Source organism: Semicossyphus pulcher, unplaced genomic scaffold (genome assembly GCF_022749685.1).
Source record: "Semicossyphus pulcher isolate SPU_LCO1_2020_fin unplaced genomic scaffold, fSemPul1.0.p SCAF_15, whole genome shotgun sequence".
NCBI classification, from domain to species: Eukaryota; Metazoa; Chordata; class Actinopteri; order Labriformes; family Labridae; genus Semicossyphus; species Semicossyphus pulcher.
The window spans coordinates 25,506,220-25,530,516 of record NW_027211659.1 but is presented as its reverse complement, the minus strand read 5'-3'; the positions used below and the strand labels follow the sequence as shown (position 1 = coordinate 25,530,516).

General features: G+C 41.4%; 1 protein-coding gene across 1 annotated transcript; it reads left to right on the top strand.

Annotated features, from left to right (window-relative positions):
- The first annotated feature begins 576 nt into the window (after positions 1–576).
- Positions 577–21,542, top strand: LOC138592337 (solute carrier family 35 member F5-like). The gene is made up of 16 exons (XM_069663109.1): positions 577–629; positions 1,250–1,359; positions 1,753–1,894; positions 3,512–3,661; positions 4,004–4,066; positions 4,575–4,656; positions 5,245–5,435; positions 7,847–7,928; positions 8,075–8,162; positions 9,636–9,700; positions 9,850–9,954; positions 10,103–10,262; positions 10,440–10,530; positions 12,211–12,365; positions 15,961–16,061; positions 20,428–21,542. The coding sequence occupies exons 3-15, from the start codon at positions 1,760–1,762 to the stop codon at positions 16,040–16,042; spliced, it is 1,449 nt and encodes a 482-aa protein (XP_069519210.1). The 5' UTR covers positions 577–629; positions 1,250–1,359; positions 1,753–1,759; the 3' UTR covers positions 16,043–16,061; positions 20,428–21,542.
- Positions 21,543–24,297: the final 2,755 nt, after the last annotated feature.

The following is a 24,297-nucleotide window of genomic DNA, read 5'->3' as shown; positions in this document are numbered from 1 at the left end:
ATGGCAAAAAGCTAAAACTGCACAAGAACTGATGAAGAAAGTCTGTCAATAGCATCTGTTCTCATAAATAATAATGATATGAACTTTATTTATATAGCACCTTTAAAAACAGATTTTTACATAGTGCCTAGACAGACCAAGAAAGGGCAATAACTCAGGAAGAATACAGAATACAAAACAGGTTACAGAACATTCACCAACGAACTCAATGCAAACACGAAAGGTCAACAAGAATAAATGCAAATAAAATGAATAAAAATGATAAAACAGAAACAAAGGCAGTTAAGGCAATAAGCAATACGGATAAAGAGATAAATAAATAAATAAAAGACCATAAAGGGTAATAAAAAGACGATTAATTTGAGTATGTATTGTCTTATTTTAAACGAAACGTCCCTAAAACAGTCCGTCAGATCAATTTCCTCACTTTCGGACTTCATATCCCAGAAGCCTCTGCACCCCCTAAGTGATGTCACCTGATAATGAAGAGGGGAGAGTGTGCTAATGTTTACAACCGTTGGGCTGTCAATAGTTTTATCGTAAAGTCTGCGATTCTATCGATTTCTCAGGAGGAAATGATAAGACAAGAGCAAAATGGCGCAGACTAAATGACATCTTCTCGCATTCAGGTAACATTACGTATTTAATTAAGAATCTGGTCACTTAATCAAACAAGCTTGTTAGCACTTAGCTCGTCAACGTTACCAATCTGATATTGATAAACAGTAGAACGTAGTACAGCGATGTTATATGTTAACTACTCTTATTAGCTGGAAATATCCCAGCTCTTTTTTTTCAATGAACTAGCGTTAACCTTACATTGAACCATAAGCTACAACATTACTTGTTTACCTCCAGTGGGTTACAATCTAACAGCTAGCTCAAAAAACTGTTTTGCTAGCTCTTAGTTGCAGAAACGTCTCCTGTGTCCACGGAAACTGTGGTTATATCTATCAATTTACAAATGAAATATACCCTGTTTGTAGCTTTGTACATTAAAGTTCAAAACCCATGGCTGACATTAAGCTAGCTGGCACTTAGCCTCAGCTAACAGTTAATTAACTACCACCCTCTTGCCAAACAACCTGGGAAGTATAAATGTAAACATATTAGTCCTTAATTAGTCTTCGGTTGCTTTGAGCCTCTTTTTTAGAGCAATAGTACTTTTACTGAGAGTGTCTGTGAATTTAGTCTCAGTCGTTTGTTTTAAAAAGTAACATCACTGTCTTCTGTTTTCTTTCTGTTGCAGGTTTTTGTTAACTGCGAGTTCCATGGTTGCTCTTGATCCTCTGTTACACAGCAAATCTGAGCTGGCATCCAGAAAGAACCTTTCAGAGGGTACATTTCACTGTCAAACAGGTGTGTATTGCAATGTGAGTAACTTATTTCAAAGTGACCATCAGCTGGATATTGTTGAAGTGGTTATTCTTGAAGATTTGAGGGATTTGTGCAGGATTTGGTTGTTGTGTTCACTCTTGCAGTCCTTCATGATCACACACCGAGGGCTGTGCAATATGTCAAAACAATATGAAAATGTCTAGCAGATCTGTCTGTCGCCTCTATGGTGATGTCACAAAACCATTTTATGACACATAATGGTATCAGATCTGTGCATTCACCAGTACCTGATAGCTAATGTATTAGAGGCCAGTATCGGAATTCTTTTAGCAGTAAATTCAAATATTTGCTAGATAAATAACTTAGTTTTCTTGTAACTCAACTTATCCTTGTTTTTCCATGTGCACCTATCAGTGCACCGATGGAGTGGGTTTTCATCATGAACCGGATGAGCTCTCAGGGTAGCTCTGCAGCCCAGCGGAGGCGGATGGCCCTGGGGGTGGTTATACTTCTGCTGGTGGATGTCATCTGGGTAGCCTCCTCAGAGCTTACCTCAGTAAGTACTGTGTAACAGTCAATCAGTTTTCCACACCTGCTTCTGCAAGATGTATTGCAGAAGACACGACTGTAATGAAGTGAGAGGAGGAGACACAGATGTACTCGGTGACCTCAGTGCATTGAAATGTTCTGGGAACAACAGACAATAGTGTGAACTTGATATATTGGTTTCTGTTTCTTGTTCCTCTGATTCTCCCCCAACAAACTGTTGATAAAGTAGTTGATATTTAAACCAGAGCCATCATTTTATTGGTGTGTAATTGTCTAATAGATTTAAACCTTGACACTGCTTGTTTTTCGACAGGCTCAGATTGTCCTTCATAGTGTCTCACAAAACTTGGAATTGGTCCTTTTAGAAAATAAAGATAATTGGATAAAGAGTTAGATGTTTGTTTGTTATGTTAAAACAGCCGTAATATTGCTCTAGTCAAAGTCATCAGACTCCATTGACAGAACAGTATTTTTACCCCGTGGACGTTGTTTGTCTATCGTTGCATTTGTTTGTGTTGTGTGTTGCAGAGGCATTGTGTTGGTCACGAACCAACTATTAAAAACAACAAAGTCACGCAATAACACAATTAAACTGAGTGATGCAGCAGTTAGACCAGCAGCCACTTTGTTCTACAAGGTAAAATTACTGTTTATGTCAAAGGAGTCTGGTGGCTTTAAATAAAGCGATGCAACAGACTTTTATGGTTTCAAAAGAAGTATTCCACCCGAACAAAAACTATTCCACCTTAACAAAAACTATTCCACCTTAAAAAAAAACTATTCCACCTTAAAAAAAAAAAAACTATTCCACCTTAACAAAAAAGTCCATCCCTGCAGGGATCCTTTCTGTAATGCTGGCTAACACCCAGAATAACAATGTGAAGAATCTGAAAGTACCTTGACAGGGTCCATTTTCCCGCAGGGATTACATTGCAGCCATTCAAGCTATGTCACAGCTGATGGCTGAAGCGATTTACTGGAGCAAATCCATGATGGTTTTAACCTGCAAGTCATTTGCAAAGCAAAACATGTAGAAAGAGTGCAAAGCTTTAAAAACACCCAAACAACCCTTTAACTAGTTAAGTTAAAATAAAGATTTTAAACGCATAAACAATTTTGACAGCTGTTCCCCTTTAAAGTGTTACAATTCTGTTATGTTAACCTTAAAAGTATTAAACATGGTTGGTCCTGTAATTTCTCTATGCACTGCTGAATAGTTAAAGGATGCCGTTTCCTGTGACAGTTGCAGTGTTACAAGTTAAGACACAGAAGTGGTTGCAGCCTCTTATAGTCAGAGTTGTGTTGCAGAAAGACTAATTGAACAAAGACACAGCAGAACCAAAACCAGAGGAAAAGTACAGAAGAAGAAAGTACAATGATTCTGCCTGATACTCAAGTGTGACATGACATTGAGCAAATATAGTTTGTTGCTCTCCAACTTGACAAACTTGAACTGCAAAATAAACAGGATTGCCTGAGAGGAAAAACTCATGTTAGAAAAGAGAGTATGGACCTGTAAAACCAAACCCAGTGCTCATAACTCATAAATATGAAGTCTTGATGGCTTGAAACATATTTTAGTAAACTATAGTTAACAGCTTCCTCCTGATGATTCTTTCCGCAGTACATTTTCAAGCGGCAGGAGTACAACAAACCCTTCTTCAGCACGTTCACCAAGACCTCCATGTTTGTTCTCTATCTGCTGGGTTTCCTGCTGTGGCGGCCCTGGAGGCAGCAGTGCACAGGCAGCCTGAAACGCCGGCACTCTGCGTTTGTAAGTAGTCAGAGCACACTCTCACCACATGGGGGCGGTGTGTTTAAAAAATGATTTCTCTCAGCTTTATTGACTTTATTTTCTTATTGGTATCATCAGTAGATGTTGTGATGAATGTAATCTGTCTGGACTTTTTATGGCCTTAATGGATTGCCACGTCTAAAGTCTAATCAATCAAGACACTTTATTTGTTGCAATGCACCCTTTAAGATCCATTAAAGTTGCAGGGACTTAAATAATTGGATTAGAAGCTGCAGCTGAGACATTTTGGTCCCCACAGCAGAACGTCTGACTCAGGTTTCGTCCTTTTGTTCTGTAAGTTGACTTTCATCTTTTTTACAGTTTGCTGATGCTGAGGCCTACTTTGCACCCTGCACCACTGACACCACTGTGAACAACTGTTTGGTATGTAGTTACATTGCAGAAAAAATTAAGACTTCCAAAAGTGGTTAAGGTGCTACCACCCGATCGTTAAAAACCAGTGATTCCCAACCAGTGGTCCGCTAATTCCAGGGGTACATGGAAAACATGTGGAGTAGCCGAACTAATTAGAAAAAGAACTAAATTAGGATATATCTGTAGTCAGCGATATCAACTCAAAAGCACACATTGCTATCGTGCATACGTGCCTGTGTGCGAAAACTAGTTAACAAGTGTGCACAGGAGTCTTAACAGGTAGCTGAAAGTAACATATAAACAGTTCAATGTTTTGCTAAATAAAGTAGATAATTGGTTAAAATGATTTGATAAAAATATTTACTGACTGATTGATATGTTAGTCTAAAGTGACGTATCCCTACAGTGACACGTTTCAGACCTTGACAATATTGCAGAAGCAACAGTTGACCAGCAGTGTGCAGCTCTTCACTTGAACAGCTTTAATTGTCTGACTCTCTCTTGTACTCTTGTGCAGAGTGAACCGCTCTATGTTCCAGTGAAGTTCCAGGACGTGCCTACTGAGCATTCGCACTGTTTACTTGGAGACTTTGAATCTTGTGAGTACGCAGATGATGTTTAATTACATTGTTTTAACACTGCATTCCCTCTGAATGTACTTAGACTACAGGAGTAGGCTTCAGGACTCTTGTTTTGACTGATTGATAATGTCAACTTTTTGGCCTCCACATCAGAGAGCATTGGTGAGACATTAAAGACATATCATTTAAGGCCAAAGAAATTTAACATGAGGACCTCTGTGCGACCTTTCGTTGACCCTCTGACTCAGTTCTTCTTTCACAACCCATCATGATAAGAACAGAAAGATGAACAAAGGGCTCTGCTTGACTCTGCTCTGTGTTGGCTGCAGGCTATTTCACAGCGGAAAGGAAAAATCGGATTATTTCTTTCATTACTTTTTAGTGATGCTGTTCAGGAATAAACTCTTACTGATCTCAATTTGAAAAGCTGTCTGAAGGCAGCGTTCCTCTAAAGCCACACAATAAACGTTCTTAGACAGTTTGTTTTAGATTCTCTGGCTTCTGTCGTGTTTGTATTTAACGCCTGAAAACAATCATATAAAATGATGCTCTTGCTGCAAAATGACATTAGATTTTCTGTGTTTGTGCCACTTTACAACCCAGCAGCCTCCAAAAAGCAGCGGGTGCGCTTCAGTAACATCATGGAGGTGCGTCAGCTGCCCTCCACTCAGGCCCTGGAGGCCAAACTGTCCCGCATGTCGTATCCAGCTGCCAAGGACCACGAGGCCATGCTGCGCACAGTGGGCAAGCTAACCATCACTGATGTGGCCAAAATCAGCTTCTTCTTCTGCTTTGTGGTGAGTAAGAGTTCACTTTCAATTTACTACTGCTGTATCAAATAATAGACGTGATTTATGTGTTTTAATTACTTTGATGAGATATGAAATATATTCATTTAATTTTAAGAGGGGAGTGAACAAGATAGCATCAAGCCACAGCCTCAAAAACATCAATATTCTGCAAGTTAGAAATATGACAAATAACTAAATTTGAGAATGTTTTGTAAATAAAAAAATCATTTATTTGGACGCTGGTTTAGCTCAGCGGTTAAATTGCGCATCCCATATATAGAGGCCTCACCTCGATGCGGTGATCCCGGGCTCATGCTGCACACCATCCCCACCCTCTCTTCCCCCGCCTCTCTCTCTGAATGAAGGCATAAAAGGCCTAAAAAAACATTTATAACCTCTTATTAATTTATATGTTGAAGAGAAAGCACTTTTACAGTCTCAGTATCGTCAGTGTGAAAGGGCCTGGTGTTAAATAGCTTCAGCGTACATGCAGGTGGTTGTAAACGTGTCTCCAGATGACACTAATGTTACTCCATAACTGCTGGATGTGTAATTAAGCAACTGTTTAATAATTTGACCATATCATCTAGAAAGGTTGTGATATATCACTGCTTGTTTCCACTGGTCCAAGTCCTGAAATAATCTGTTAATGCAGGTTCAGTGTTGAATGCATTTCTTTAATTGGGTTGACTTAATGACATTACGTGTTCCTCAGCTCACGCTGCTTTGTTACCGCCATCATCACCATTTTTTTCATGTGCTTTTGTAGACATTTCTTATGACGAGTAATCAAAACCACACACTTGATTTTTCTTTTTTGCAGCATTTGTGGTTACTTTTTCAAAAACAGTGTGCTTTGTACATGCATCACTTATGATTAAGCCTGTATATAGTAGCTTTAGTTTTTAGTGTCTGTGTTTCCTTGTCTAACCTGTCCTTGTTTTTGAAGTCTCTCAGTTTGTGTGTCTGTACATTGAGAGCAAAGAAAAACAGAGTCAGATTCCTTGTATGTGCCCAGGTAAAACTGATTCAGATTCTAATGTGTTGAGCAGAAAGTGATGGTTTATGATTAATCATGTGGCCGTTAATTTGATGATGAACTGCTTTTAGTTAGTAACTCATCCTATTTTAGTGCAAGAAAGAAGCTCAGGGAAATATTAAAGCAGAGTAACTGACATACAGCCTGAAATGGATCACTTTTACACCCTAAAGAGTGCCAGAGATACACACCAAGGTTTGAAACCGATTGCACGTTATATTTAACTCTGGTTCTGTGAGGCTTGTTACATATTAATTATGTGTAAATTTGATCAATTAACATTCAATTAAGTCCAACAACACTTAAGAAACACTGTGCTACTGTGTCAGAAACATGTGACATCCAGGGTTGCCAGGTCCGCAGTTTTCCCGCTGAATTGGGCTACTTTTTAAGTGTTACCGCGGGTGGAAATTTTTGTCCGTTGGTTGGGTAGACCTGTTTTGTATGCAAATTACATGAATAATAGGCTCTCTATGAATAGAAATCCTTAATTTTTTGTAATTTAGTATTTTAGATGAAATCATTTATTTATACCCAAATCCTACCAAACGGACTCCATATCATTCAGCACTACACATAACGGACTGGTAAAGTGAAAATGGAATCAAAGAATGGATAGGACGTGTGGCTGGAGATAATACGAAAGCTTTTTGTCGGTACTGTAAAACCGAGATCGCAGGGGGTGAAGGGAGTTGTCAATGATGGATGCCAGTTTTGATAGCATCCTCCTCTCACCCACCTCTATGACCGCCTGAGTTTAATTAATCTGTGTATCTTACAATGCGTTTGGCAATGCTGTTAGACTTTAAAAGCAGTGTATATGGTTTGACAAGTGTACATTTTGAGTTCTAGTATTGGGCTGGTTTTTCGGCTGGTTTTGATTGGCCATTGGGCTGGTTTGTCACACAGACCTGGCAACCCTGGTGACATCATACATTTTGTGTGTTATTGAACTGTAGGCACCACAACAGAAACTTTGCCGTGTTAAAGGGAAATTCTGCCTATTTTTAATCCTTATCCCTCTCTATCTGACTCGGGTATATAGTGTGAACATTAAATTTCTAGTCTCTGTCTTCACTTGTTTTGCTAACTAGCCACAAACGAAGCTGCTAACAGTGAAAATAGCGTCCCAAAATATGCGTACAGATGATGTTATGGATAAGGGTCAGAAGCCGTAAGGTCACTGAGTTATTTTTTACTTCAGTTGACTACAGTTACCATGAACAGGGCTCCACTCGGCTTTCTTTAATCTGTTTAAGTGAAGAATAAGTAAGTTGGATGGTGTTGACCACAGAGCTGTTATGCTGTTGTGTATAGGTTTATCATTTTGTCTGCTCCTGATAGAAATGTCACATCAGTGTCTCTGTTTGTCTTGCAGTGGTTCCTGGCTAACCTGTCCTATCAGGAAGCTCTGTCTGACACACAGGTCGCCATTGTAAACATTCTGTCATCCACGTCAGGTAAATCTCTCTCTCTTACTGTGACATTTAAAATGGTTTAACTAAAATGAAGTGTTAGCCATGATATGTTTATTTAACCTAAAGAGAATGTACCCACTGCTGTGACTGATGTTGATTCTCTCCTTCTTCTTCTTCTCTCTCTTCAGGCCTCTTTACACTCATCTTAGCGGCCATATTTCCCAGCAACAGCAGCGACCGCTTCACCTTGTCCAAACTGTTAGCTGTGGCTCTGAGGTGAGTTTAAGGGGGCATGTTGTGATCATGTTTCAGTGCTCAGTTTATATTTGTAAGAATGAATGTAATATTAAATCCTATCAGTATCTGCCTGGAGTGTTTCTCTGTGCTTTACATCTCAATTACTGTTTTCTAAAACGATGTCTCCTCTCTTTACTTTGTCTGCCGTATCCAACCCTTTACTCTGTACTGACGTGTTTTAAGCTGCATACTTCAGCATATTATACTAATCAGAGTCTGACCCAGATATTATGGTTTTCTCTGTCAGCAGCCAGTTATTAGTAGCCAAACAATGTAAACACAAACGGCTGCTCTGAATACGCTCACAGAATCAAATCCGATGAAATTCATACAATACTGACTGCCTTTTTTCTAACCTCCATTTGTGGCTGGTTTGGTATTCAAAAATGTGTTTATTTAGATGATGTCATAACTTAACGCTTGGTGTATGACAACACGTGTGAGGCTGTAGGAGATTGCTGTTTGCATAATCCTCTATAAACTGATCTTAAGTTCAAACCGTTATAGCCAGAGCAAAACTCCCGTACATAACATACCCTTCACTGTGTACAGATTTATTGAATTCTCTTTCTATTGCAGAAGAAACTATCAAAGTGCCTTTAAAAATGTACAGAGTTTAAATGACGTCTGAAGTGTTAAAATGAATAGTTCATGTTTCTACATTCAGAAATGTTTTGTGTGTTAATTTAGCAAAATGTAATAATAATTGACACAATTTAAATACTTTTATCAATTATTCAAATGTATTGACTTACAGAACCTTCAAGTGTAGTTTATACAGATTCCTGGGATGTGAGACTTTTGAAGAAATTACATTAAATTAAGAAACAAGACGAGGTCAAAACCTCGTATGTGGCTGACCGCATCAGGTCAATGTTCGCCTTTGTGGGCAATGTGTTACAACGACTGTCCTTATGAGGTTGAAGACAACGTGTTTGAAAGCAGGTGCACGCTGCAGACGTAGGTGAGGACAGCGGACGAGCAGCCCCGCCTACTCCCCGTACAAAGTATCCAGAGACGTACAGACTGAGAGCCGCGTCAGTGGAAGTTCAATATGCTCCATGATCCCCATTGCAATGTCGCAGCTCTCTCTCTCTACGGCTGTGAAAGTACCGTCACTCAGTCAGTCAGCAGTCAGTCACATACAGATCCGTGTGTAGGGCTGACCCCGGTGGAAAGCCAAAACCAAAATCCTCACACACCCACTCACCAGCCTCATCCCTACACCCTTGCATTACTACATAAAGGACACACTTCCTCCTAATCTGGCGCTTCAATGTTGGCACTGCAAATAAATCGTGATGTGCAGAAATGTCCAACTTGTTCTGTTCTTTAAGGGGATACAGGACTGGAATATTATGAACATTGTACGGGCGTTGAGAGTCTTGAAATAGTCGTGTGTACCTGTCCTCTAACATTCGAAACATTTCATGTTTTGTGTCTCCTGTTTAGCATGGGAGGCGTCGCCCTCGTGAGCTTCTCCAGCATGGACAACCCTGATGGGAAAGGAGTCACAGGTAACCATGGAGGCAGCACTTACCTGTCATTCCTTTACATAACGTTTGAGTGCTTTGAAATTGAACATGACTCTCTTGCCTGATTCGATTACATTTTTAGAGTTTGAAACCTTCCTTAAGATGTAATTGACTTTTAAATTTCCATGAAGGTTCTTTGTGGTCGCTGGCGGGGGCGATGCTGTACGCCGTCTACATCGTAATGATCAAGAGACGAGTGGATCGGGAGGATAAGCTTGATATTCCCATGTTCTTTGGTAAGCACTGTATCTGTCTGTGCCCCGTCTATGTACGAAATCAGACCCCTGATGGGAGACGGTTTTCCCTCCATGTAGTTGTCGGCACCGTGTCTGACAGAAGGAGTCTTTAGAGCTGTCTGAGCTGGAGCTTCTGTGTGTCCCTCAGGGTTTGTGGGTCTGTTCAACCTGCTGCTGCTGTGGCCGGGCTTCCTCCTGCTCCACTACACGGGCTTCGAGGCCTTTGAGCTTCCCAGCCAGCTGGTGTGGACGTACATCCTCATCAACGGCCTCATAGGGACCGTTCTGTCAGAGTTCCTGTGGCTGTGGTGAGCGTCACAATCCTGGAAGCAAATCCTCATTAATTACATTTTCTATGATTACTTTTTGATACTCTCATTTGACTAGTTTTCTATACTGAATATCACTGTATGATTACTTTAATTGTCTAAAGGGTTAGTTTCAGTTTTAATACAGTAACTGATGACGATGCTTCCTCTCCACAGGGGCTGTTTCCTCACATCATCTCTAATCGGGACGCTGGCGTTGAGCCTCACCATCCCGCTCTCTATCATAGCTGATATTTGCATGCAGAAGGTGAGGTCTTGTTTATGACTACAAATTTTAAATGGTTAATCCGATATTTTTAAAACTGTGGGCTATTTTTTCTTCACATATTGTGTGTTAAAATCAGGGGTTCCAAACCACAGGGTCACGGACCGGTACTGGGCCCTGGGTCGTTTAGTACTGGGCAGCGAAACCCAAGAGGTGTCTGTGATATTCCAAACATACGCGGAGTCAGAATCGTCGCATGGACTGTGCGAAGTGTGCAACCACGCAGGACCTCGCCCCTCTAAAGACCCAGTCAGCCAAATTCAGCTGGAAAACCGTGGACCTGGCAACCCTCGCTTCGCATCACATGACGAGAACTTTGTTAGCTCATGACGCCTGATGCTCCTCTACAGCTCTGTGTTCATCAGTGAAATATTTGAACGACACAGCATATGGACATATGACAGCATGTGGAGACGATGTTTATACTTAGAAACACGGACAGATCGCGACATTATTGAGACAGGTACATGAGAGACACACAGATCTGTGTCATGTCTGCTCCTCTCCTGACGTCTGTCTCCTCCCCACGCTCATGATAAACTACACGTGGGTCATCTCATTCACAGCATGTGGTGGCGACGTATTTTATTCTCTATAAAGGTTGTTCACGGAAATAACGGAGCGATCGCAACCCTATTAAGTCAGGGGCAGAGCCTGAGAAACACACAGATCTGTGTCGTCACTGCGCTGCATGATTATAAACAGCTCACTGCTGGATCACATTGTTCTCTCATCATCTCTCTCTGATCCACACCGTCTCCGTCTCTCCCTCTCGTCGGATCATCCCGTATTAAAAACTTGGACGCAGTCTCCGTCCTGAATAAATACAGACATGATCTGTCTGTATTTACGTGTGCCCCCCCCCGTCAGAACTATTATTGCCACTGTCTCGTCTGTGTTGGGAAAAAGTTGGGAACCCCTGGTGTAAATAACTAATAGATACAAAAAGTCTGGGACTTGTTCCACTAGAATTCTTCAGCCAATGCAATCTTTGGGGGAAAATCCATTTGTTGAAAGCATGTCCACTAAAATAACATTGATTTTCTTGTGTCTAAATAGTAAGATGCTTTTTTAAACAAAAACAGCAGTTGCATCGCTCTTCGCTCTTCTATGCCATTAAACTCCCCTGATGTAAAGCACAGAAAACAGTAGTTTTACCTACCTTGCAGCAGGGGAGCTGCTTGTTACACAAATATTGTTTTAAAATAACACAAATTCACTGACCGAGGCAGCAGTACACCTGCAACACCTGCATGGTAAAGTACTGCTTTTGTCAAAGGAGTCTGGTGGTTTTGAGGAGAGGAAAACAGCTGTTCATGATTAAAAGATATTTAACTTACTCTAACCTGAAGGCCTTTCTCTGTAGGGATCATTTCCACAGACACTCAGAGTAACAGTCTGAGACTGTCAGCAGCCAAAACAAACTCTTGCAGCTATTACAGCCCGTCGTGTGGCTCCTGGCTGAAACAGTCAACACTTTTTCTACCTGACAGTTAGACTGCAAAACATGTAAAAATGGTGCCTATGTTTAAAACATGTTTATTTTATGTTCAATGGAAGCTTAATGATGGTCAAACCTTAAAATATGTAGTTTATTGAAAAATCTGAAGTAATGACCGTAGCTGTAACTACTTTCTCTCCTCCGTATGCACACGTCAACAGGTTCGTTTCTCGTGGCTGTTTTTTGCCGGGGCGGTCCCCGTCTTCCTCTCCTTCTTCATCGCCACGCTCTTATGCCACTACAACAACTGGGACCCTGTGCTGGTGGGGCTGAGGAGAGTATACGTCTTCATCTGCAGAAAGCATCGTATTCACAGGTACACACGTGTGTGCAGGTGGCATGGCACTTTGTGGCAGACACATTGGTAGTTTCTTGATTGATATTTGCTTTTTAATCAAACTGATTCAAAAACAAACAAAAAAAAACACTTTTACAGACTTCATGCTTGTAAGAGGAAAAAAGTAAACACCTTTTACATTTTTGAAAGGTAACACAGGAAGGAAGTTTGTCATCAGGTAAACATATATTAACGACCATACTTGCTATTATTTGGGACTTTTAAGTCTATTTCCCTCCAACAGAACAAAAACCCTCCTACTTTTATCACTCTTGGTATAGTGGGTCTAACACCTGCGAATAACTAGAGAGAGAACAGGTGACGTGTCTTTGTAAAATAGATACAATCAGACTTGTGGGCTGCAGTTGCGTTACTTATACGGGATGTTATCTACCATTCCTAACAGTGTTCAAATGTCTGCTTTATCAGCGTCTTCAGCCCGGTGACTTCAAACTTTTGGCAACGAAAGCTCACCGTCTCCTACTTCCTGTCGGCACACACAACCTCACGCCGAGTGTGCGCTGCAGGTTCAGCCGCTAAAAGTAAACACTCTGTGTCACGTCCGATCCGTTACCATCCCGTATATGTAGCCACGGTGTGAACGAGCACCGGGACAAGGTGCTGCTGATAACATGATATGCACATAATATCGCACGTCCTGCGATGTGTCTAGTGCACATGTGCACATCGCAATTGCCATGGTGAAAGGATTTCTCGTGCAGCCCTAGACCTTGACACTGTAGAATAGCTTTATTACTCCTTTTTAATTAGTACATGTATTTTTTTTTCAACCAAATGATGGAAACATACAAATATGTCACCATAACAGTGAGACTTTTCTTATTTTGATGATACCACTCATCTTTAAATCATCATCTGACCAGGTGTTATTTTCCCAGAACAGCTCTCACCTCTCATGTATGAAAGTCACAGCCAGTGGACCTCTGTGATTGTGCTTTCACTAATCTTTAAAACTGTCACAAAATGTTCTTAATGACTCATCCATCTGGGCATCGAACCTCCGAGGGCCAGCAGTGGGTGTTGAGCAGTGACGATCACACACATGTGAGGGGAAATTGGTCATCACAAAGTTGAATTCCTAATCCAGACTGTCTGTGATGTTCTACCAAGCCCTGCTGGGGGACGGTGGAGTTACCAGCTTGCGCTCTGTGCCTAAAGAGAGGGACCCTGGAGCACAATCTCAGCTGCTGTTTGGAAGCCTTGGGCGAGGGGTGCTATCACTGGCGCCATGACCAAGTCCTGAAGGCCAGAGCGGACACCATCAGCAGTGGGATTAGCCACTGCAAGCGTCTCCTCCCAGTGAAGAAGACCACTGTCAGGGCTGGGGAAAAAACAACGTCAACAGCCAGGACCACCTCCACTGGCCTGTTAGCAATGGCTCAAGACTGGGAGCTGAAAGTTGACCTGGGGAAACAACTGAAGTTTCCAGAAACTGTTGCCACAGCAACACTAAGGCCAGACATGGTTCTGACTTCTGATGACTCCAAGCAGGTCATTCTATTGCAGGGGTGTCCAACCCTGCTCCTGGAGAGCTACCTTCCTGCACTTACTCTAACACACCTGATTTGAATGATCTGCTTGTCAGCAACTGAAGCATCTCAGGGGATTGATAATGAGCAAACCATTCGAATCAGGTGTGTTAGAGTACGGAGAAAGCTGAAACATGCAGGAAGGTAGCTCTCCAGGAGCAGGGTTAGAGACCCCTGTTCTATTGGAACTTGCCGTTCCCTGAGAGGAGCGCATCGATGAGGCCAACGAGAGGAAGAGGGCAAAGTACACTGAGCTAGGAATAGAGTGCAGAAGTAACAGGTCGCGAGCCATGTGCGAGCCCATTCAGGTGGGCTGCAGAGGGTTTGCAGGCCAGTCCCTCTGCAGGGCCTACGACATGCTTGGCATCACAAGGGCCAGTAGGCGAAGGGCCATCGAGTTGGCCACAGAGGCAGCAGAGGTAGCTTCAAGGTGGTTGTGGATCAGGAGAGGAGAGCCGTGGGTGAGACAGTACCACCTGGACACGAAACTGTATTTCAGATTCTACAGAGATATGTAGAAGGCATGGACGTGGATTTTAGGGACGGCAAGTGTTCTGGTTTCTGTTTGTAGTACGCTTGTAGTCCGAGTGATATTGACCAATCTGACGATGATTTAGCTTCTTATTGACCTCTGTAAACCGACATCTGCAGCAAGTTCAGCTAATAATCAGTTCTAGATTTAAAATTCAACTTGAGATAAATTCCCTGACGTGGTGTCATGAAAGCCGTTCAGACTTCCCGACCTCCTCGAATGCATCAGAAATGATGGATCTGACCTCAGTTCAACAAACTTGTCATTTTAAAGTAGTTTTTTTCTCCTCTTGAGGACAGACCTGACAAAGCTTCATGCTGACTTGTTACTAATCTGCATCATGATGTTGAAATTTCAGCCAAGGTAAGACCCGTTAATTAAAGACAATCACAAGAAAAACACCCAATGACCCCAGGTAATATCACTGATGATGTGTTCAGGTGCATCAGGAAGAATTTCCCTCATTCATAAAGTTACGTTTGGCATTTCTGTCTCTACCAACATCATCATCAGAGGGCGATTTTGCTCCCTGCTTGCAACCTCAGTTCAAGATGATGACACGACAACTTACAAAACCTAAAGGCGATGACGTGCTCTCTCGGAGTAATCATCTTATACAAGCAAGTCTCCTCTTTTTTCCCTCATAAACGCCTCTTTATTAATGTCTAATATAATATTAGACTGTTAAAGTAAACTTGGCTCGCCTGAGGAAAGAAACTGGTCCAGTCACTTTGGAGCTGAAGCTTTCTAATCTGACTCATCACATGACTACACCCTCACTCAACAGTCATTTTCGGGGGGTCTCTCTGTCTTCAGACGGGTCGTTTGTCACATTGAGTCATTTTCCGAAGGACGGCCTCAATAACGTCAAATGTGGTTACTATGGTATTTGTGACGCAGCTGCAAAAAGTGTAAACAGGCATGATGCTTAATGGGGGAAAATTCTGCTTCCATGAGTCCCGTTTGTTTGAGCAAATGCAAGTTATTTCTGCACGCGCGCACACACACACACACACACACACTCTCACACGCACACACACACACACACACGCACACACACACACACACACACACACACACACACACACACACACACACACACACACACACACATTGGGGGGCAAGCTGAGTTAATTAACGCCCAAAATAAAAGTTTGCGATAAATGTTTAACAAGTTACAAACTTTTCAGGAGAAAGTGGATTGTTGTTTCATTGGAATGTGGCGTGTGACCTATTAAAATGAGTTGACCTTCACTCTCTTCTCCTCTGACGCTCCCACAAGGACAACAGAGTCCATCTGCGGCTCGCAGCCTCGCTAAGTTAACTCTGTAATCAGATGTACATGCTTGACTGACAATCCTCGCTGTGGCAGTTATCTTCTCCATTCTTCTGTGAATGCTTGTTCCCATTTGGTGAAGGATGATTATAATAATGATGGTTGTCGAGATGCTGACAGTGATGATGATTGACGTCCTGTTTCCTGCACCCACAGGCAGCCCGACGACAGCGAGCAGTGTGAAAGCCTTATTCCTCTACAGACCGTGTCCCCCAGCGAAGGAAGCTTCTGCTCGTGATGCAGCAGTCAAACACAAAGTAAATACTCCCTCTGCCTTTCACCTGTGTGTGTGTGTGTTTGTTAATGTGCATGTTTGTGTGTGTGTGTGTGTGAATGTGAACATCTACAAAACAGCTCGGTTGAATTTTATCAAAGACTAAAATTAGACATTTTACAATAAGACTTTTTTTTTTTCTCGATAAGCCGCAAGAAAATATGATCGTGTTTCAAGTAGATTGTAACCATTGATGTGATGAGGGTGTTTTTTTAATAATTTCTATATAACGTATTGATGTAATAATACAAGACGACCCTCCATTTCAAGACTCATTTTTGGAAAAATACTTTTTAAAGACCAAATTTTGTTCTTATAAAAAAGAAAAATTATAATAATACAAACACATTGAAGAAAAAGAGGTACAGTATGTAGTAAATTTGATGCAGCTTGTAAGTGACTACATGTGTAGGTACTGATGAATTTGTATCGTACAGACATATCAACATTTCTTTAACAACTAGAGATGAGTAAAGTCTGTACATCATCTTCACAGAGTTTGTTACGTTTGGAGCAGTGGTCTTGAGTATAAATTGAGTAAAATATTTAAAATTTTGTTTCAGTGGAGAAAAATAAGAAAAGAAGAATAATAAGAGATCAGAAACAATAAGGGCTCCAGCTGTGAGCCTGCTCTCCTGCTTTGCCCTCTAATTAAAACCCTCCTCTAACAAACAGGTGCGAGGTAAAAACATGAATTTCAGAGATCCAGTTCTGTGTCAACGGTTTTTTTTTCCTCTTGGAAAACATCTAATAAAGAGAGATCGTCTTATATTCGGGGTCTAGACTTTTAAAGGACAATATACGTTCACAACAGTAGATGGCGCCACTTAAAGCGAGTGTACCCCTCATGGCTGACACCAGCCGTCACTCATGAGTACGGAGCCAGGGGGATCGTCCAGAATAAAAGTCAACCAACTCCGCTGTCAAGCAGCCAAGGCATACGGTGTCACAGAGGGTAACGTCCGAAGACGAAAATGCTAACAGATGCTAACAGAGAAAATCGCACCGTGGTCTCAAAGCGGCCGCTTCCAAGATACTGACAGAGTGTGCGAGTGTGTTACTGAAAAACAGAACGAAGGTCTGCCCCGTTACCTGAGCTGTCATGTAATTTAAATGTGACAATTAAATCTCAAAGATATTGAAAACGAGATTTTATTTAAGAGGTAAAATAAAATTGTTTTCTTTATAAAAACAAGATTTGGTCCTGGTCCTGAAAAGGGGCGTTGTCTTATAATCAGGGTTGTTTTATATTCAGACAAATACAGAAAGAAGTCATATTTAAAACCAACGATGCTTCTTTTAGATTCAGAAACAGTAGGAAACATTATTTCAGAAGAATTTGGGTAAAATAAAGAAATTTGATCTTTGCATTTCCCAAACAATATTAAATTGAAATTATGTTGATTGCTGATCTGTGACTGTGAGCGCCCGCCCCTTTGTATTTAGTTTTTTTTTTAAATGTCTCCGGTCTGAATCAAACAACCAATCAGAATTAGCTTTCCACGTAACTAGCCAATCACAATGACTAGTGTCACCCAGCTTCCACGTTACTTGTGTCAGCAGCGCCCACGCAGAGGTTGTGTCAGTCAGGAGCTATGGCAACTAGCATGAAATTTCCTGTACTTCCTTTGCCGACAACAGCATATAATGCTAAAGAAGCAAAGAGAAGGACGAGCAGGGAGGAGAAAAAAGCTACAAAGAGAGCCCTGAAAGAAAAGACAGATCAGACAAGTGGGAGTGTCAGGGGCTGAAGAGTGAAGTGATGCAGAGGTTGCCGATTCCTTCTTGACAGCTACCGTTAGCTCTTACGGTAACAGCTAAAGGTAGCACTAAGCGGTGGTTCTCTCTCTCTCTCCTTGCCTCGGTGCTGCAGAGAGACGCACCGCATCACGGCTGCGTGGCTCACACCAGTTGCAAAATGTGCGTGCATGTTTGGTGTAGCGGAGTAACACATAGAGTGTTTTTCACATTGGAATGTTCATGTTGTCACTTTGAGCACTTTGATGAGAAATGTGGCAACATTTAAAGTGACTCCACCCTCTGTAATTTAACAAGTAAAGGCAGGGCGGGGTACATATACAGCTGATTCCAAAACCAGAGGGAATTTAAAGTGCTTAATGCAGGCATAGAAACATTAGAATTACATATTTAAACTTTAAGCAATGATAAACAGAATACACAGAAATAGATACAGTTACAAGGGACAAACTGACCATGTACAAAGTGAAAGAAGTGATGACAAACACAGAGAATCAGCAGCATTCCTGCTGATCCGCTCAGTTTTGGTCTTGCCCCAGCTAGTCTGTTCAAACAGCAGCAAGCAGCTGTTCCCAGAGAAAGAAACTCAAAAACAGGTCTGAAAACTCACTTTTCAGGACCCTGTCAGCACCAAAAAGTTGAAAAACATTTAGCAGCCATATGTTCTCTATGAGGAGTCATTCAAGACCAAAACCATAGGGTGGATATTGGCAGCAAATTTACAAGAATATTTTATAGTTTGTTCGGCTTCCAAGAGGCCAAAAAAATCAATGAAAGCAGCTGAAATGACATTTTTGAAAGATTTGTGTCCCAAACTCAAAGATCTTTCAGTGTTTGATGAGGCTCAGAATTTCTCCTCCCTCTTCCCTTCTTTCATTCAGTTTTCTTCTCTTTGAACATCTGCCAACTATTTATCTGCCGCCCTCAGCGTTTGGACAAATATTTTAGATAAGAGATTGGCCACCCACTCCACAAAGTCTGCATCTCAGTGAAGTCACCCGGCTCCTCATTATTCATAGTTTTGGTGGAACTTTTCTTATCTGCCTCCCAAACCCACACAGTAATTGCCGGCAGGCCAGAGAGAGAGATGTGAACTCAACATGTTGTTTCTAATAGAGGCGAGAGTGGGGAATGAAAACAGTGCAATTTAGAAAAGACTTAAGCCTGTCTGCTGGGTATGTGGGGTCCAATCAAGGAGCCGGTGTTTGTGTGTACACAGCATTGATTGTGGTGTATGTCTGCATAGAAGTAAGCACAATCACTGGTATTTTCCATATCTCATTTATTCAGGTCAGCTTTAAAATTGTGTTTATATCGAGCTTTAGTTTCCAAACAGGAAGGTTTAAATGTTTTAGTTCTGGTCAGTGAATACTGACTTTAACTATGAAGTTGCTAACTTCAGACTAACACTATACCTACAGTGTATAAGATCTGCTACCAACAGCCGAGAAAGAAGGAGCCAGCATTTGTTTACTTTTGTGAGAAATTCAGGTCATTGTTTCAGAAAGGATTCTGAATTCAGAGTCTTAAAAATGTCTCTATTCTTCTTATAAACTGTATATATGCTAAAAATGCAAACTTGATTTAACTATAGCAAGAGAAAGTCAGTTAAAGCTCCTGACAGACTGAACTGAACTCTGATTACTCTGTAAGACCTACAAAAGCAAACCAGACCATCAGCGACAAGATTGATTATTTCTATATAGTTATTTTTTAAATCGCTGGCAGGGGGGTAGGTGTCATACAAAGCAGTTAACTGCATGTCATATTTTAAGACACAAAATGCTGCTTGAAATAATAAATTGTGTCTGATATGTTTTTTTCTCTAAAATATGTTTAATTACCTTGTAAAAATCCTCCCAAGGCATCTCCTCCTTCTCCCTCATTAAAACTTCCTGAATCTGCATCGTCCCCGCCCACTATGTACGACGTTTATCCTTTCGTAAAATTACAGCAGAAAACAAAACACGTCTCTGCCGTCGTTTAGTGGCATCTTATTGAAATTTAGCGAGCTTGAAATGTAGTAATTAGTCATAGTAACATTAACGTTAGTAGTCAGTAGTGAGTTTGCAAAAATTACGATGACGGTTACAGCTGGCTCGCACATCGCCGAAGTGGTTGCCATAGGTTACACATAATGATATGCATAGCGTCACCCCATCCATTAATTGGCTCCTTAGGTTTGTGACGTCTCAAACCTGCCAATCTGAACACGTGTTGTTCAGCCTGTCCTTGGTACACTGCGGTTTAACAGCAGACAGGCCCAGCCATGGAGATGACTGCTGATGTTGTCCCTGATATGTATTTAGCACATGAAGAACACCACATGGAGATGTTTACAAGGTTAAACACTGGATTTTCACTGGAGGGGGGCTTTAACAAAATCTGACTGATTGCCTCCAGTGATGTCGCTGGAGTTCGGACTGAAGGCGTAAACTGAGGTTGGGAGGTCAGAGAGAAGTTAACTAACCAGACGTCTGAAACCTGCAGCTCTGCTCCTGTTGAGGCTACAGGCTTCTTAGATATGCTACAGTATACCCACATTTATTTGTCATTTCATTTTCTGATATTGTTTCTTATTTGTCTCCTAGGTGGCGAATGCAGAGCTCGCTGAGCTGACAATCTGGAAGCTTTCAGAGACATTGAACTACCCCAGTGCCTCCTATTAAATCTATTTATTTTCTACAGTGTTGATACGACACTCACATTTCTACAAACTCGTTTTATTTTCACATTTCAGTCATCACAGACTGAGACTCTGTTTTAACTGTGTTGATGTTTTCTGTGTAAAAAGAACCTAAATGGTGCTCAAGGTGCTGGACATGATCAGTGATGCTGTAATGTCATGTGACCAAATGAAACGGTACATATTGAACTTGATTATAACACTAACGGAGGCGGAGTGACTGTGTGTTTATCTTTAAAGATCTGAAGTCAATGAGTTCAGACATCGTTATGTTTGTCGAGAGGCCTTTTGAAGCCTTGCTGCTTGTTTGTAAGTAAATGTGTAAAGGACGCTAAATGCATTTTCACAAGAGCCAATCCATCTGTCAGATATGTAGATAAAAATGTTTGTTTCTTTTGACTGCCTTTGATGGAGCAATGCTGCTTTTACAAGGATTCATGCAGATGATGGACGGCAAACTGGGTATCATTTTAGAGGACTGCAGCAGGACAGTTAAATTAGATGAAAATACCAGCAGCGGTAACAGTAGACGCATTGCCACCCAAAGTTAAAGTGGTTTAACTTCATGCTGTTCTCTGCAAACCAAATTTACAACAACACATTAGAAAACACAACAATTCAAAAAGCAGTCAAGAGGCTAAGAGAGAGAGCTGCTCAAATGTTTTTGATTAGTTGTAAACAAGAATAGCTTTAAATCCTCAGACATGGCTGCAGTCCAGAAGGTGTTATCCGTCTACTGTCAGCCTGGCTCCATGTGAATGCAGCATTATCCTGCTTTCTGTACTCAGCCTGTAGAAGGACAGCACAATCTGGAGAGCCATGTGAGTAATTTTCACTGTCACACTGATTTCTAGAGGCTTGATTATGTGTGATGCTTGCTGTTCAGATTGGCTCCACCGCACACTTCACATGGTGAGCTAATGTTTGCATGTTGAATCAGAGACGCAGCACAGCGATGAGTTCATGTTCTCGGGAAAAGACAGGACCCTTTTAAGTGACCTTTGTGTGTTCTGAGAAATTCTCCACTTCCTGTACTTGTTATTAACACTGTCCAGATTTTACATTTGAACATCTCTCAGCCACAAATATTCAGTTTTTGTTGTCTAGTCTGAATCATAGACTGTGTATGAAAAGTGTACGAATCCACCGTCACATTGAAACCGTTGGTTTTACACTACTGTTAGCCTTTAGTTCGGCAGTTTGGTTGCTGTCATCTTGTATTTTTCGAGCCAGAAGTGACCTACAGGGTGGATTTACACTACTACGCTTCTATCCGGGTGGACCGGTCGCCTTGGTAGCGATTTTTCAATCTACAGCTGTTTTCCCACTGGTGGAAAAAACCCACTAACACCCGCCTTTTTTGCTTAGCGGGAACAGTTACAATCCCCATTCAGACCCGGGTCACATGACTCCGCAGTAGACCCGGGTAATTATGGCCTCGGCTCCGATCGGCATTGATGGAAAAACAAAACCTGTGTAGACACGCTAAACTCCACTCCCTCTCCGGCGCGATGCTATGCTCCGTCTGTAACTTCTGTGACTCCTCGTCATCTCAGCTACAAATTCCGCCCGTCTCCGTCCGAGCAGCGCTCGAACATCGTTCCAAATTTGTCGGCGCTGAGTTTGATGCACAGACTGAATAAGTAATAGATACAATAAAGACCTAACCACCGTAACATCTTCGCTGGTTACTAACCCGGTGCGTTTGTGACGTCAGACGGTGACGCAGCAGAAAAGAGACAGACAGGAGTATACTTCACTGGCAATGGGAAAGGAGACTATCAGTATCTATAAGTGGGTCTTCCTGGAACTGAAAAACCTGCGTCAACATGCTAATTTCGGTGGGAAAGGGGTATAAGGTAGCTGTGCCCTAAAAGAAAACCCTTCTTTGTCGCATTTCTAACGGTTAACAGGACCATAATTTACAAAATAAACATCATACTGTATTGAAGAAGACTTAAGACTAGCAATCGACACCATAAACTAATCAGGAAAATGTTGGCAGAGGTAGTTAACCAAGTGAGAAGTACGGTCAATTTCCCACACGCTTAAAACTAATCAGGATTGTGGAGTCGCCCCCTGCTGACCGTTAGAAAGAACGCAGGTTTAAGGCACCTGAAACCCGGCGGCAGCGTCCACTTCTTGCACACAGTCTGTGGTCTAAATTCTCTTCGGTCATGGAAATCATTTGCAAGCCGTGCTCTTGTTGGCGGCTGTACCTCTGACTGTGCTGGATTTGAAGACAAACCCAGTCAGAGACATTCTCTTTGTGTTTGAGTATAAATTGGTAAAAAGCCTTCAGACATAAGCTACAAACGCCTCGCTGCAATAACGGTCATGTGCTTGTAGGAGCAGTTTTCAACATGGTTGTAAATATTGTAAACAGACACATAAACAGAGTATTGTTGTTTTATATGTGAAGTTCAGATGACCACTACAGATTCCTCTTCTGAAATTGTGTATCATTATATATATTTTATGTATCATTGTGAATGAGAACTGCCAGAGGAAGAGTTTGCATATATTCTGTTTTACTTGCAGCAGAGATTATGTCGCATCGATCGGACTGTAAATGATCTTTTTTTTTCTTGAGTAAAAAAATATTTCTCTTCTGTTTGGTTTAAATGATGAGAAAAAACCATCTTAGTCTCTGTCATGTAATCAGGATGTAAACACTGCAGCTGAAGGTGAAATGTCAATGTTATTCCTCTCATCCTGTTAAATGTCGACATTTTTATGGAGTGTTTTTATTGCGCTCGCTGTTTAAATGGACGTATGAAGAGGAGGAAGTAATAACCGTCCTGTGAGGGTAAATGAACGGGTTGAGCACTCAAAACGACTGAAGTAAACTCGTCTCGTTCATGTTCATCGTTGCACTTGCTGTGTTTTTGCCAATCAGTCGTCCTTCTGTCGATTTCAGACTTTTATAATGATTAGTTTACAAGTTGTAGAGTTTCCCGTGTTGCCTGCTTTGACTTTTAAAGAAAACTCTGTGTTAATTTCTCGACGGTGCTTGTTGAACCTGTATATGATTTTTTTCTTTCTCAGGTCTTTGTTTTGTTTTTTCTTTGTCTTTTAAGTTACTTTAATGAAGATGTTTGTGTAAAAGAAGGCCAGGAAGAAAGCTGTAAGTTCCCTTTCATCAACCTCAGCTCTTGAATTCTTTTTTATCTTTTATTTTAAGTCTGTTTTCATACTTAAGCTGCACTATTAAAACATATCTTTTTAAATATCTGATTTAAAATGCATTTATCTACATTTATTGTATTATATAAATACCATATTTTTTAAAGAGGCGTTTTAAATGTTGGTAAGAGCAGTGAGCAATGATCTTAAACTGCTCACTGCTCACTCTTGATTTCCAAACAGCTCATGACGCAGCTGCAGGCTGCTAGGCTACGATGATAGGAGCTTACCCAACCGTAACCCCCCCAACCTGCAACCGTTACTCAACCCTAACCTCTAACAACCCGAAATTCAAACCAATGACTGTATATAAAGATGGACGACACGTCTCCATCTGCTCTCATTGTATGAAACTGATGCCAAAATAGCCCCCATGACGGGCGCTGCCATCTTGAGATGGTGACGTCATTTGGAGCCAGAGCTGCGCAGTAGAGATCGGCGGGCGGAGCTAACCAAAACACTTAACTTAATGAAAAAACAAACCTCTTGTGTTGGTCTGAGGTTAACGTTTACAGATATGGAAACTTCAATGACTGTAGTGATTGTTTTTGTTACGTCCCCTCACTGCACTTAAAATACTTTAAACAGA